The 14,694-nt window shown below is 42.9% G+C and overlaps 1 protein-coding gene across 1 annotated transcript in view; it reads right to left on the bottom strand.

Moving 5' to 3' along the window:
- The window catches only part of LOC126152634 (protein wingless-like), a 75,128-nt gene extending 63,737 nt beyond the window's left edge, over window positions 1-11,391 (bottom strand). The window contains exons 1-2 of the mRNA XM_049916019.1: window positions 11,362-11,391; window positions 1,779-1,971 (exon numbers count right to left, since the gene is read on the bottom strand). Of these exons, the coding sequence (XP_049771976.1) occupies window positions 1,779-1,971; window positions 11,362-11,391 (223 nt within the window). The remainder of the gene's footprint in view (window positions 1-1,778; window positions 1,972-11,361) is intronic.
- Window positions 11,392-14,694: the final 3,303 nt, after the last annotated feature.

The following is a 14,694-nucleotide window of genomic DNA, read 5'->3' as shown; positions in this document are numbered from 1 at the left end:
TCCCTTGTGAAAACTAGGGTACACGTGCCAGGACATGGCCTGTGAGTCGAAATCTTGGCCAATCTGTGCTGTACGTTAAGGCATACCTTTTAATTCAGAGCATATCTGGAGTTACCTTTATGGGTAAACCGTTTTCAAAACCTATTTAGGATCTTACAAGTTGAAAGGTGGCAACAGTGTTGCAAACCGTTAAGAGTTGTCCACTGAATGCAGCAAGTATGGCTGTGCCAGTGGCGGTAGGAGGATGCTAAGTTCACCGGACTTGGATACGATGTGACGTCATTATGACGTATCACGCTACATCGAAAACGATAGAAACCGTATATCGACTATTCGACTTTTGTGAACTTTCGAGAGGTTGTGACAGGGTAGCGCTGTGCTCTGCGCCATTCGTTTAAATGTGTTTTGCGTTTAAATCGTGTATTGTACTCTGTGTGTGTCCTGTGCGTTGTTTTTCGTTGCTCGTCTCTAATAATGTGTTCAGCATTCGAGAGACTAATGAGAGAAAAGCTGAAAAGAGTTCAGCATCGATGACGAAGGGCAATTGCGTGGTTATTGTGAATCTCAAGCAGAAATTGATGTACTTCTGACCCAGCTGAAGTGCGTCGGTTATTCGTACTCGGTGAGAAGAAGCACTCAGCAGCCAAAATCTTTAGATGCGTCAAGACACTAACCTTTCGTTAAGATTACATTGAGAAATCCACTTCCCCTCGTATTTCATTTCCGGTCGACGATTTTTCTTCAACAATGCCTCATATTTTTCTTTTAGAAGCGCATAAGGAGACGTGGAAACTCTACCTGAGAAAAGGAATGTTGACCTGCTGGATTGGTATTAAAACGGGAATTACCTTGCAGGCCAATAAGTTCGAAATTCAATCATTCTACACACCAGTCATTACTGGACACTAAGGTACCTGTCTCTGCGGTCCGAGTGTAAAATTACTTGGAATTATGGTTGATAAAAGACTATCTTGGGATGGACATATAAATTACTTAACTAACAAACTTGCACGAGTTCTCTTTCAGCTATATAAATTAAGAAAAAAAAGTCAGCAAGAGTATGCTGCTACAATCTAATATGTACTGACAAGACCAATTCGATGAAACCATACTAAAATATTGATAATAAATAAATATTATTTTCGGCGTAAACATTCAATACAACAATCACACAATCTAATCTGGTCTGGACATAAGAAAACTTCACTTTTTTACGAAACGTGTTGTCCCTGGTGTTTTCAAGGCCACGGACAGGAATATTTCTATTAATATCCAGCTCTTTTATTTTGGCGAAATACATATACGCTGCCACACTGAGCTGTTATCAGAATCGAACGTGTCAAAACAAGGTGGTGGTGATTAGTGTTTAACGTCCCGTCGACAACGAGGTCATTAGAGACGGAGCGCAAGCTCGGGTTACGGAAGGATGTGGAAGGAAATCGGCCGTGCCCTTTCAAAGGAACCATCGCGGCATTTGCCTGAAACGATTTAGGGAAATCACGGAAAACCTAAATCAGGATGGCCGGAGACGGGATTGAACCATCGTCCTCCCAAATGCGAGTCCAGTGTGCTAACCACTGCGCCACCTCGCTCGGTACGTGTCAAAACAAACCACTAGCTGACGAGAGTTTAGAATCTCGAACGTTCGTAAAAGTCGATAGGTGTGTTAATCGACTAAAGCGTATATACGTCATAATGACGTCACATCATATCCAGGTTGGGTGAACTTAGCATCCTCCGTGGCGGTAGGGTAGGTGTGGCGAGGCGAGGCGGCTCACCGAGTGTCCTGTGGGCGCGTCGCAGGTCGCGGTGCGAGTTGGGGACGAGCAGCAGCCGGGCCGACAGGTAGCGGCGCCGGAGCGCGTCCGCGGTGCGCGGGAAGGGCGCCAGCCGCCGCCAGCACGTCTTGGCCGCGCAGGACCCCGACACGCCGTGGCAGCGGCACGTCTCCTCCAGCTGCTCCGCCACCACCTGCAGGAGAACGCGCACCTGGCCTCAACTCGTGCAGCTATCAACGAGCTCTATTGTATGACAGCGAAACTTGATATACACGCTAATGGGAAAAAAAATAGTTCCAATTTTCGCCACCAGGAGCAAATCTGGCGCTGTTCTCTCTTTATACGACGGTACGACAACCGCACTAGCATTTGACAAGCCATAACGTGAGTGAACAGCTATGGTGAAGAGAGACTGTGTTCTGTTACTGAAACTGTTTTATGGGAATGGCAGCAATTATAGTGTTGCAATGAGGTGAGAGAGCATAGCCGACTGAAAAGTCTGGGGAGAGCCCCGATGCCATTAAAGAGTTTAATGAAGAAGATCACGAAATTCGAAAAGACGGCGTGGCGTTCGCTGTGTTATTCAGTGGTTTGGTATTTAACTAATTTGTAAATGAAAATGATAATCTTATTTCATTACAGTGAGTAATTACTAAATAATTTTTTCTCCCGGCTAAAGATTTGGTCAAGTTGCTAAAGAACTCCAAGTTAACGTTGTGTTAAAGTGTTCTTTGTAAGTTGTGTGTCACTAAATCACAGTTCTTACAACAGATTCTATACAACTATTGATTATGACGGAAACAGTTATCTTCGGCAAAATGATAATTAAAACCACCGAATATCAGCCGCGCACAACACTGACGTATGTTACCTGAAACAATATTCTTCGGAACTCGTGCGTAATTAATTTCTGCTCCATACATCAGCAAGAAAAGTTAGTTACATGGATCGTGCTATGAGCACTGTTTTTAAAGAACCAACCTGATTCGAATTATTTTCATTAAAATGAGTTCGGGACCACCGGTGCACGTTTATTTTTACACATTTTTATTACCTTCGGCATTTATGTCTGCAGAATTGCGTAATTTGAATTTGCCGCTGAGATAATTGTTAAGATGGCGGCAGACAATTGATAGAGACTTTCTATTGTTAGAGCAAATTTCCTTTGAACAGGATAAGTATTTGAAATGCTTATTAAACTTTACTTTCATATTGTGCACTACTTAGACTAATTTTCGACGAGCAAACCTTTGATACTTTTGTAAGAAACACAGATAAAAACGCGATACAAATCGCTATCATCAATGGCTGCGCTCCTTGCAGCGTAAAGAAATAATTAACATATATAATGCTTATTGAGAGAGGAATTAAAGTTGCAAATAATTATTCACTCATATTTATAATAATAATGAACTCTGTTCTCAAGTAATAATTAACAAATAATTACAATTTCTTAACAGACTTCAGTTTGATATGCGTCTTGCGTCCGCAACCTACAAAAGCCAACCAACAAAAGGTAAAAACAAAGGAAGACAAACGCAGATCATAAAAGGAATGTACAATTATCATTGTCTTTGTATGATACATATAGATATGTCCAATTACATCATAAAATATTATATAAATAATTAATATTTATCATCGTTTTATTTCACTGTTTTTTCATATGTCGGATAGATTATGTTTATAACTGTTAGAGGCACAATTTCCTCTCGTCGCACTGTAGGTAAAATTTATCTCGTGGATGTTACAACTGGTGAACTTGGTGTGGCACCTGGAAGAGGACGGCGTCCTATCCCAGTGGAACTTATTGACGATATTGCTGTTGCTGTAACTGACCATGCAGCAGGTGCTCCAGGTAGTGCCAGTGCTAATGCAGTGTCACGAAAATTGTCCATCCCATTGTCAACAGTAAGGAAACTTTTGCATTATATTTTACACTGGTGCCCGTACAAGATCCAGACAGTGCACGAATTGAAACCTCCTGATCCGCAGCAATGTTCTGAATTTGCTCTTAGATTCCTGACATGGATAAAAGTTGATGACATGTGGCCGAGTAATATTCTATGGAGTGATGAGACATATTTTTCACTACAGGGTGCAGTGGATACACAGAACTGCCAAATTTGGGATACTGTTAAACCGTGGGTCGTGCATGAAGAGCCATTGCACTCGTCATACGTAACTATGTGCTCAGAACTCACAAGCACCCTTATTCTCGCACCATTCGTCTTTGAAGAGAATTCACTCACAGGGCCTGTCAGGTGTATCGTGACGTCTGCACACCATCGAGATCTCGTTCTATAGAATGTAAGTCTTGCTTTGGAAGAGCGCAGCTGTGTGGAAACATATCACATCACTCGCCCAGTGAAAGACATAAAGATCTACTTAATGCAACCTTCCAAGAAAATATTATCTCCATAGGTTTTCCAGATGTATGGCCTGTAAGATCACCCGGTATGAATTCATGTGACTTTCGGCTGTGAGGATATCTAAAAGAACGTGTTTACCCGAGACACGTTAGGTCTCTAACCGATCTGAAGACCAGTGTACACAAACACGTTGTCCAGATTCCACCGGAACTGGTGCGAGCAACTGTTGATCTCATTCTATGTATGCAGAATCTCGTCAATGGCTCCACGCCCATACTGGACGAACTGTTTAAGTGGCGTTTTATAATCAACTCAACATTGTGCCTTCCTCACTTGTTTGACCTTTTCTGCCCACGTCCTGTTCATAATCCGTTACGTATGGAAACATTTCTATACTTCTTTCTTGCATTCACAGCGCCAGATCTGCACTTGGTGACCAAATTTGGAACTAACTTTTACCAGCATAAATCGGTTCCACATTAACGCATTAGAATATCTACAAGTTTCGCTGCCATAAGGTAATTGTAGCCAACACTGGACTTCTATGGGTATCTGCACTTTAATTACAAGCACCTGGTAAATCTACGTAGCTCAGCCCCTTCGGTAGATATGAAGAGCACCTTCCCCTGTCTTTCGTGACTTGTGGCGTCGCGAAAAGAAGAATGTATAATTCTGTCATTAATATTCGCTCAGGTATTTCTTTTAATCATTTCCGATGCTGGGTTAGTGAATACATTATAAGTTTATTGTTTAGTTAGTGTAACCAAATTTTGGCAAGGAGAGATATTACGTAATTTGCTTAGGTGGATAAACACCAATACTACAGGATAACAGCGACATATCTACAGACAATGTCCCAGAAGGAATGGTCAGTACTCAGGGATGTGAAAGGAATGCTCATTTGAAACAAAAGAACTTCATATGGACATATTTATGCTCTGTTCCGAATGGTTACTAAGCTAGAACTCGTTTAATGTATATTTGATTTTTGGCTAGTGGCGTGTATGTATGTGTCTTACCCACCCTACTTCTTTGACGTTTTATTCTAGCTAAACATACCTCGTTCCATTCAGATTCTTTTCTCGTGACGTCTTCCTGTCATACGAATAGAAATGGACCCAAAATTGAACCCCGTGGGACTCGCTTTGTGATCTGTCCCAAGTCACTAAAATTCTCGACCTTTTGGATACTGTTTGACTTCCTCATTACAACTTATTGTGTTCTGTTTGTCAATAATATGATTCAGACCAGATGCGTGTGAATCCTCCAGTTCCATAAATAACTATGTGTATTAAATGTATTCTATCTCAGAAACCATTCGTAACAGGGCACATGTGTATATGAATTTTTTTTGCTTCAAATGAGCGATCCTGTAATACTCCTGAATATTGACATTCTCCTAGGTCGCCCTGCATATGATTCCACAGCTTTGATTCTTCCTCAGTCATAAGCAACCAAGTCACGTATGTTGGCTGCTGTGAGACTTTCGATTTTGACCACAACAGTGGTTGGCATCCACTACTGGTATGGGTTGAAAGGAAATGGGTAACAAATGAAACATTGGAAATTGTAATAACATTTACTGAATGGTTGTCTAATATTCCCTACCTTTTATTATATTCAAAAACTAGGATATGGACTCAATCAACGAAACACACTCATTTACAGAGCTGTACCTTCTAACAATTAAGCAATATGCAATAAATCATACAACGACTACATGATCCAGATGTGGAAGGAAAAGTTGAAGTACAAGAGTCTGAGCAGGTTTTCAATTATACTGTGAGAGTCCGAGAAATGACTCGCTGTGGTAGTACATGGACATGGATAATGACAAGGTTACTGCAAACACAGCAGCTTCGCTCGTTCAACATTATGGCAGGTAGCCCATCTGTAAATTCGAATATAAGTTACTATAGAACCTAGAATCATACTGGGACTCTTATAAGAGACTGTGTGGATTTTCCGACAAAGGAACACCCCACAATCTATATAGTAACAGCAAACAGCATATATTAGACGTTGCCTATAGAGAAAGACAGGGCATCGTGAAACCACTCATTTCATGTTGAGTGCGTCTAACTGAGTCTCCCAAAACAAAGTTCATCACGCGAAAGAAAAACACGAAATCAATCAATTACACCAGTAATTTACAAGAGAATGCCAAACAAAACACCTCACATGTCGTATACAAAGGAAAGAAGACCCTGTAAAAACATTTACTCGTATTTGGTGTGGAGTGCATCAAAGTATAGCTACGACGCATGGCTCAATACACTAAGAAAATAGCCACAGTTTACTACGTATTCCCAGAAACAGATTTGCTGAACACATATACACATTACGTAGAACACTACTGTATCATTCACTGCATCGGTAAGCGATTAGTTTACGTCAGAATCCCTGACTGCATCCTGTGGTCAGTGAAACGAAATCATCTACCGGATTATCTGAACTACTCACGGCAAACTTTCTAGAACACTGAATTAACATGAAAATTGTATAAGTTAGGTGCACATTCCTAAGATTTAAGTTGTAATTGCCGAGATATTCAACCATCACATAGCCTGAACGGCCCTTTCACTATCAGCGACCAAAACGATTCGAACATTGATCTTTTGTAAATTACTTTATAATTGTTTTTTACCTGAAAAATTTAAGTCTCTTCTTTATCTACGATAATGATCGAAGCAGAAGAAATGAACTAAAATGTGTGCTGCGGCCGAGACTCGAACCTGGGTCTCAAGTAAGAAGACCCGGGTTCAAGTCCCGGCCGCAGTACAAATTTTAGTTCATTTCTTCTGCTTCAATCATTAAATTCAAAAATGGTTCTGAGCACTATGGGACTTAACTTCTGAGGTCATCAGTCCCCTAGAACTTAGAACTACTTAAACCTAACTAACGTAAGGACATCACACACATCCATGCCCGAGGCAGGATTCGAACCTGCGACCGTAGCAGTCACGTGGTTCCAGACTGAAGCGCCTAGAACCGCTCGGCCACACCGGCCGGCCAATCATTAAATTACTTTAAGTAGAAATCCCACTTGATTCCGCAACCAAACAATACTTTGAGTCACCCGCAGAAGACGTTACCAGCTGCTACAGGATCCTCACACAATGCGTCTTCCTTGTGTCCGCCGCATCCCTCTGTCGACAGACAACGTTGGCCGTCTGCTAGCACCTCATTCCTGACTGTTCCCGTTTCTGCCCGCGGGAGGCATACAGCTGACAGTTACTGCCGACCCTGGCTCCAAAATCTACCACAACTTCTCTGGTCAGCGATTGTGTGTGCAAACCCAGAACCAGACATACACAACTACGTTAATGTAGGTTGATTCTTACAGAGAAGAAGACAGCAAACAGCCACTATTAATACTGCTATTTATTTAATTAAATAGCGCCATAACCGGTTTCTAGCTGACAAGTTCATCATCAGACGGCTGATCACATGATTTGCAAAATACACTTTACATAATCGTCAGTTTTCGAGTTTATGGTTATGCAGGTTTGCAGTTGACGCAATGGAAGGAGGTTTTGTATCTTACAGTTTACGTGCTGTGAATTTAAGCTATTTGAAAGCACCGGCACTTTGAGGATCTTTCGAAGAAACGTGGTTTTGGCACGATTTGTTGCTTTAAAAAGACGAGAAACGACTTACTGATGGTTAAAGCCTTATCCTACTTATTGCTTTTCGTATTATGAATTGCGTGATATGAACATATGTCGTTTCAAGGCAACAGCGCATTGAAATTTGTAAAAAGGTGTCGTCATGGTATGATCTGTTAAATATAATTAAATCTCAATTAATAATGTGTCATTCAGAGCAGCGTAGGATCAAAGACGAAGAGTTGAGAAACAAATGTCAGCTGTGGTGTAGTGGATTAAGGCCTGGACTTTGAACTGTTCATTGTTTGCGTACTTAATGTTTTATGAAGGACTTGCTGAGTACCAGGCGTTACCCAGATATGTTTTTATTCCAATCTTCTATTAATCCATCATGCTGTTCCCCTGCTCTCTGTCCATCTCCTCCTTCACCCCGTCTCTGTCACTCTTCTCACTCCCTCTTTCTCCCCACTTCCTCCCGCCCCCCGCGACTCTCTGGCCATCTTCTTCTGCGCCACTCTCTGTTCATCTCCCCCCCCCCCCCCCTCTACCTCTGTCCATATCTACCTCTATCTTTTCTCTGTACATCTCCTCCTCTCTCTCCACGTTCCCCTCCCCCTCTCTGCCTATCACCTGCTCCTCCATCTGTGTGTCCATCTTCTGCTTACTCCTCGCTGTCTGACCATCTCACCCTTTTATCTCCACGTTAACAGGCCCACCCCAATAGGAGGCTGGTTGTTGTTACTCAGTTACAAAGTATTTCTATCCAGGTCGTAATTAATATGTGTACCAAATTTGGTTGAAATCGTTCCAGGGGTTTCGGATGAGCTTTTTACTCATGGCTTTATCCGCGCACGTACATGTCAGATATATTTCACATATATTTAACGTATTTCACACGTGTTTGTACACTATTTCATGTGTATCTCTTCCGAATTTCACCCTGGAGTTTCATTTTCACGTAACTCAATGTTTATGACGTCGTATTTCCTGAACTACGTGCTATACGTTGATATAATTGGGCAGATACATCCAGTGCCTCCTGTCTGCGAAATGTGTTGTGAATAGAAATAGTAGTAACGAAGTAATAAATTGAAACGTCATGCGTCATGTGGCAGCTTTTCACTGATCTCAATGTTTGTTGCGTCATATCTTCTGAACTATGCGTCGTACAATGATGTAATTTTTCTGGTACATTCAGCAGTTATGTGAATACCGTCTAAAATGTGTGGCGAAAACAGTTAATAGTAAAGAAGTAATAAGCTAAAACGTCATGCTTCACGCGGCAGATTTACTGTATGAACAGAAAAACTGTAGTAAGCTATGAACTTTTTTTCCGTTCATCATTACTTTATGGGTCATCAGAGAGAAAAATTTTCTTGAAAGTTTGAAGTTAGGTGGAACGTTTGTTGCAAGTCTCTAAGAGCTCTTGTTCTCAAATACTGGATGACTAAAATATGGGTATTCGTACGTCGTGGGATACATTGCTTTTTCACCTCCACTCGCACCACTTTGGTGGGTAGGTGGATCTTACGTCCACGCCCTTACTAAGCAAAGAGAAAGACGAATGGTGGAAGGAGTATATAGAGGGACTATACAATGGAAAGAACTTGAAGGGAGTATCATAGATGAAGAGGACATAGTTGCAGATGAAACAGGAGACATGATACTGCGATAAGAATTTGACAGAATGCTAAAAATATAAGTCGAAACAAGACCGCTAGAGTATACGACATCCTCTGAGAACCGCTGATATCCTTGAGAGAGGCAGCCATGACAAAACTGTGCCACATGGTGTGCACGATGTATGAGACAGGAGGTGACATACCTTCACACTTCAAAAAGGACTGTAGCCGTGCGGTTCTAGGCGCTACAGTCTGGAACCGCGCGACCGCTACCGTCGCAGGCTCGAATCCTGCCTCGGGCATGGATGTGTGTGATGTCCTTAGGTTAGTTAGGTGTAAGTAGTTCTAGGGGACTGATGACCTCAGAAGTTAAGTCCCATAGTGCTCAGAGCCATTTGAACCAAAAAGGACGCAGTAATTCCAATTGCAAAGAAAGCAGTAGCTGACTGGTGAGAAAATTACCGAACTATCTGTTTAATAAGACATGGCTGAAAAATACAAGCCGAATTACAGAGAAATGGAAAAACTGGTGGAAGCTATCGTTGGGGGAAGATCAGTTTCAATTTCGGAGAAACGTAGATAGCCGTGAGGCAATATTGACCCTACGACTTCTGTTAGACGATGGGTTACGGAAAGGGAAGCCTACGTTTATAGCATTTGAAGGCATAGAGAAAGCTTTTGACAATGCTGAGTTGAATGGAACCTTCGAAATTCTGAAAATAGTGGTTTTGAAACAGAGGAAACGAAAGGCTATTTACAGCTTGTACAGAAACAAGACAGTAGAATCTATGGGCATGCAAGGAAAGCAGTGGTCGAGAAGGAAATGAGACGGGGTTGTAGCCTGTCCCCGATGTTATTCAATAAGTAAATTGAGCAAGCAGTAATGGAAATCAAAGAAAAATTTGGAGAAGGAATTAAAGTTCAAGCAGAATAAATAAAAGCTTTGAGGTTTTCCCATGACGCTGTAATTCTGTCAGGGACAGCAAAAGACATGGAGGAGCAACTGAACTGTACGGACAGTTTCTTGAAGTGAGGATATAAGATGAACGTCAACAAAAGCAAAACAACTGTAATGAAATGTAGTCGAATCAAATAAGGCAACGTTGATGAAATCAGATTAGGAAACGAGGAACTAAATGTAGAACATAAATTTTTCTATTTGGGCAACAAAATAACTGATGATGGGCGACGTAGAGAGGACATAAAATGTAGACTGACTGGCAATGGCAAGAAAAGCGTTTCTGAAGAACGGCAATTTTTTAACGTCGAATACAGAGTTAAGCGTTAGAAGGCCTTTTATGAAGGTATTTTGTCTCTAGTGTAGTCTTGTATGGAAGTGAAGCGTGGACAATAAACAGACAAGAAGAGAATAGAAGCTTTTGAAATGTGATGCTACAGAAGAATGTTGAAGATTAGATGTGTAGATCACGTAACTAATGAGGAGGGAGACAAGAAATTTGCGGCACAATCTGAGTAGAAGTGCTCAGTTGATAGGACACATTCTGAGACATCAAGGGATCACTGATTTAGTATGGGAGGGAAGTGTGGGGGGTAAAAGTCATAGAGTGAGACCAAGAGATGAATACAGTAAGGTGGTTCGAAATGATGTAGGTTGTAGTAATTATTCGGATATGAAGAGGCTTGCACTGGATAGAGTAGCAAGGAGCTACATTAAACCAACAAGACCGTAACAACAGCAACAACAATTCGTTGTTCCGTTCACCGACGTCCTCAAAGTTTTATTAGCGATTTTCTCCGTTCATCTTCGACGCTCACTGAGAGATCTAACAAAGGTATTTGACAAGTCGTCATTTCTGTAAACATAGTGTGTGGTTCTTGCGTTAGGTACGGCCGATAGCCTTGCTTCGCGGCGAGAAACATGTCCCGTGTGAGCTCTGCTTAAGTGATCTATTTCGCGCATGTATTACGCTTGTTTAGCATTCGCGTACTCCATCTGTGTCTGGCCTCACTTCCCACTCACCCCTTCCCCTCCCTCCCCCTTTCCTGACATGCCTTTGTCTCGATTTATGTGGCCATTCCAGCATACATCACTTCGCCCCGGACAGATACTTCCGGATACTTGAAGCTTGTGGTTGATTCCTGTGGCTCATCGCCCATCACTTAGTCAAACAAAACCAGTTCCTTTCGCCTTGTCACGTGCGTTACATTATGTTTGTTTATGCTGAGAGTCAGCTGCCAATCTTTTCCCCAGCCAACAATCCTCGATCGCCTTGCATTCGCCCTCGTCCTCTACCGAACACTTTTCGCTACATCCGCGTCACTTAGCTGCTCAAGCTATTTAAGCACTCGCGCATGCTTTCGTAATCCAACAATAAATTGTATTGTAAATGATAATAATCGTTCTAATTACAACACATTACCTAAGGCTTCGCCGACCGCTGTGGCCGAGCGGTTCTAGGCGCTTCGATCTGGAGTCGCGCTGCTGTTACGGTCGCAGATTCGAATCCTGCCTCGGGCATGGATGTGTGTGATCTCCTTAGGTTAGTTAGGTTTAAGTAGTTCTAAGTCTAGGGGACTGATGACCTCAGCAGGCTTCGTTTTATATTCCTTCAAAAACCGCCGGACTTTGTACGGATAATCGACAACCCGGATAACCCACACTTGGGTACGGCATCTCTTGTACACCATTTTCGTATCCATGCGACGGTCCAACGTACCACATGCTCTGCACTCTTCTCAGGTGGAGCATTTTGGAAATTTTATTCACACTGGATCTTATGAAACTCTGTGGCTGTTAAGAATTGTTAGTGATGAACGGAGCTAGCCGCAAAATTTTTTAAAGAGCTTTGTTTTATGCCATTATCGGTTTTGAACTCTCATGCCTACCTTGAGATAGCTAACTTTTCCCATTTCAGTAACGTATCGGTCAGCAGCGTACGTCCGCTCCTGTAATACAGCACGTTTTTTTAAAAAAAATATATCATGTATTCCTTCAGCAGGCAGTATTGGTCAAAACTAGAAAAGTTCCTCTAAGCATACTACCGGAAACCAACAGCAGTTGAGATATGGGACAATATGTCTGTCGGTTACGTAAAAGTAGACACTATAGGGAGTGTTGCGGGTCGTTACTATTGATCCTGACACATACTCCCCCCCCTCCCCTTTCTCCGCAGTGAATCACGCTCTCCTTCACATAAACCCGGCTCCATTCGGATTGCGTCACATGCATTGGCCACACGCTCCTGTGGTGTCTGCATATTGTCGATCGTTTCGGTACACATTCAAGCCTTTAAATGTTTCAATAGCTAGAAATCCAACGGATTTAGGTTCGGTGAACGGGGAAACCACGCCAACGGAAAATAAGGTGGTGCCTTGTCGTTGTCTTTCTGTATGAGTAGCGTTCTCCAATAGCGCTGGTAATTCATCGCGCTGAAATCGGTGATACACAGCAGCTGTTCATTTGTTTGGTAAATTGTATGGCCATTTGAATCTTTCACTAATAATTCCTACCTATACGTTGATACTGAAACGATACTGATGTCTCGCCGGCCGCGGTGGTCTAGCGGTTCTGGCGCTGCAGTCCGGAACCGCGGGACTGCTACGGTCGCAGGTTCGAATCCTGCCTCGGGCATGGGTGTGTGTGATGTCCTTAGGTTAGTTAGGTTTAAGTAGTTCTAAGTTCTAGGGGACTTATGACCTAAGATGTTGAGTCCCATAGTGCTCAGAGCCATTTGAACATTTGAACTGATGTCTCGCCTCCATGATTGCTCGAGGACTCCCATCTGCACACACGTGCGCATTGTGACAAATTATTATGCCGTCTCTCTGAATCCAGCCTTATCTATCAATAAGTTGCACTCTGTGAACTGCTGATCTTCTGCAATATGTTGTAGAACTCACTGACAGAACTATAATCGGGCATGGTGATCTGCAGGGCTAGGTCTTACACGGGTTGCATATTACAGGGATGAAAGAACTGCTAGTGCAGAAGTGAACACGCAAGAGCATGGGTGATACACGCAGCAGCTCCAGTTCTTCGCACACTTGTTTCATGATCATGGTCTACATGTCGCAGTACCTGCTCCTGCATCTCCAGCGTGCGAAGAGCGCGAGAACTACCGCGATCCGTTGTCCTTGCTGCGAATGATGCAGTCCCTATAAGTCGCTGGAATGGCCTGCTGAACATTCTTGCAGATGAAGTGGCGCGTGGTCGGAGTCCTTCGCTATACAGCTGGCGGGCCTGGCGGTTGCTGCCATCAGGTAATCCGTAACAGAATATCATGTCTGCCATTTCCTTCGTGGAATTGCAGGCCTCCATTGCGCTGTTTATAGTACAGTTTGTTCACACTGCACGGAAACATTGACCTTGCTCTGCTAACACAGTGCACAGGGAACACAACCCAAACTGATTGAAGAATCAGATCGTTCCACTGCTATGACTGATATCAGTGCCACCACCAGTGTTCTGCAAATTACAATCATTAGAGATACGCAACGAACTGTAATAGTAGGACGTCCTGGACCACCGAATACTACACGCTAAACATAGAAGTAAAATGATCTAATTCTCAAAAGGTACTGGTTTCCGGACATATAACTGTAGGAATTTTTCTTCTACTTTTGACTAATATCACCTCCTACAGAAAATGTGATACGCTTTGTAAACATCCTTAATGTTCCAATGGACAGCTTTTGTTGCTCCCACCCTTATGCCTTTCCAGGAAGATCCAGAAATTGATGTAGCCCATAGCAGGACAAACATAGTATATTTCTCATGTCTTTTGCAGTCTCAGACATATGTTTACTAGTTAATGTTTCTGTCCACAAACAACGAAACGCCGTCCACTGGAACGAGTTGCAGGAACGGGTAGCATGCTGCTGACAACACATTACTGTAATCGGAAGCGTTCGACAATGTAAAATGGTGCAAGATATTGGAAATAGAAGTTCAAATGGTTCAAATTGCTCTGAGCACCATGGGACTTAATTTCTGAGGTCATCAGTCCCCTAGAACTTAGAACTACTTAAACCTAACTAACCTAAGGACATCACACATACATGCCCGAGGCAGGATTCGAACCTGCGACCGTAGCAGCCGCGTGGTTCCGGACTGAAGCGCCTAGAACCGCTCGTCCACAGAGGTCGGCGGACTTCAGGAAATAACGGTTATGGAACTGTAGAGGGCGACAAGCGACATTGACACTGGCAAGAGACCGGCCCCGCTGCGCTGGGTAGCCGACCGGTTTCAGGAGCCTTGTCACGGTCCGCGCGGCTCCCCCCGTCGGAGGTTCGATTCCTCCCTCGGGCCTGGATGTGTGTGTTGTCCTTAGCTTAAGCACGTTTAAGTTAGATT

The sequence above is a fragment of the Schistocerca cancellata genome, chromosome 2 (assembly GCF_023864275.1).
Source record: "Schistocerca cancellata isolate TAMUIC-IGC-003103 chromosome 2, iqSchCanc2.1, whole genome shotgun sequence".
In the NCBI taxonomy this organism is placed as follows: domain Eukaryota; kingdom Metazoa; phylum Arthropoda; class Insecta; order Orthoptera; family Acrididae; genus Schistocerca; species Schistocerca cancellata.
The sequence above is the reverse complement of the archived record's forward strand: the minus strand, read 5'-3'. Positions and strand labels throughout refer to the sequence as shown.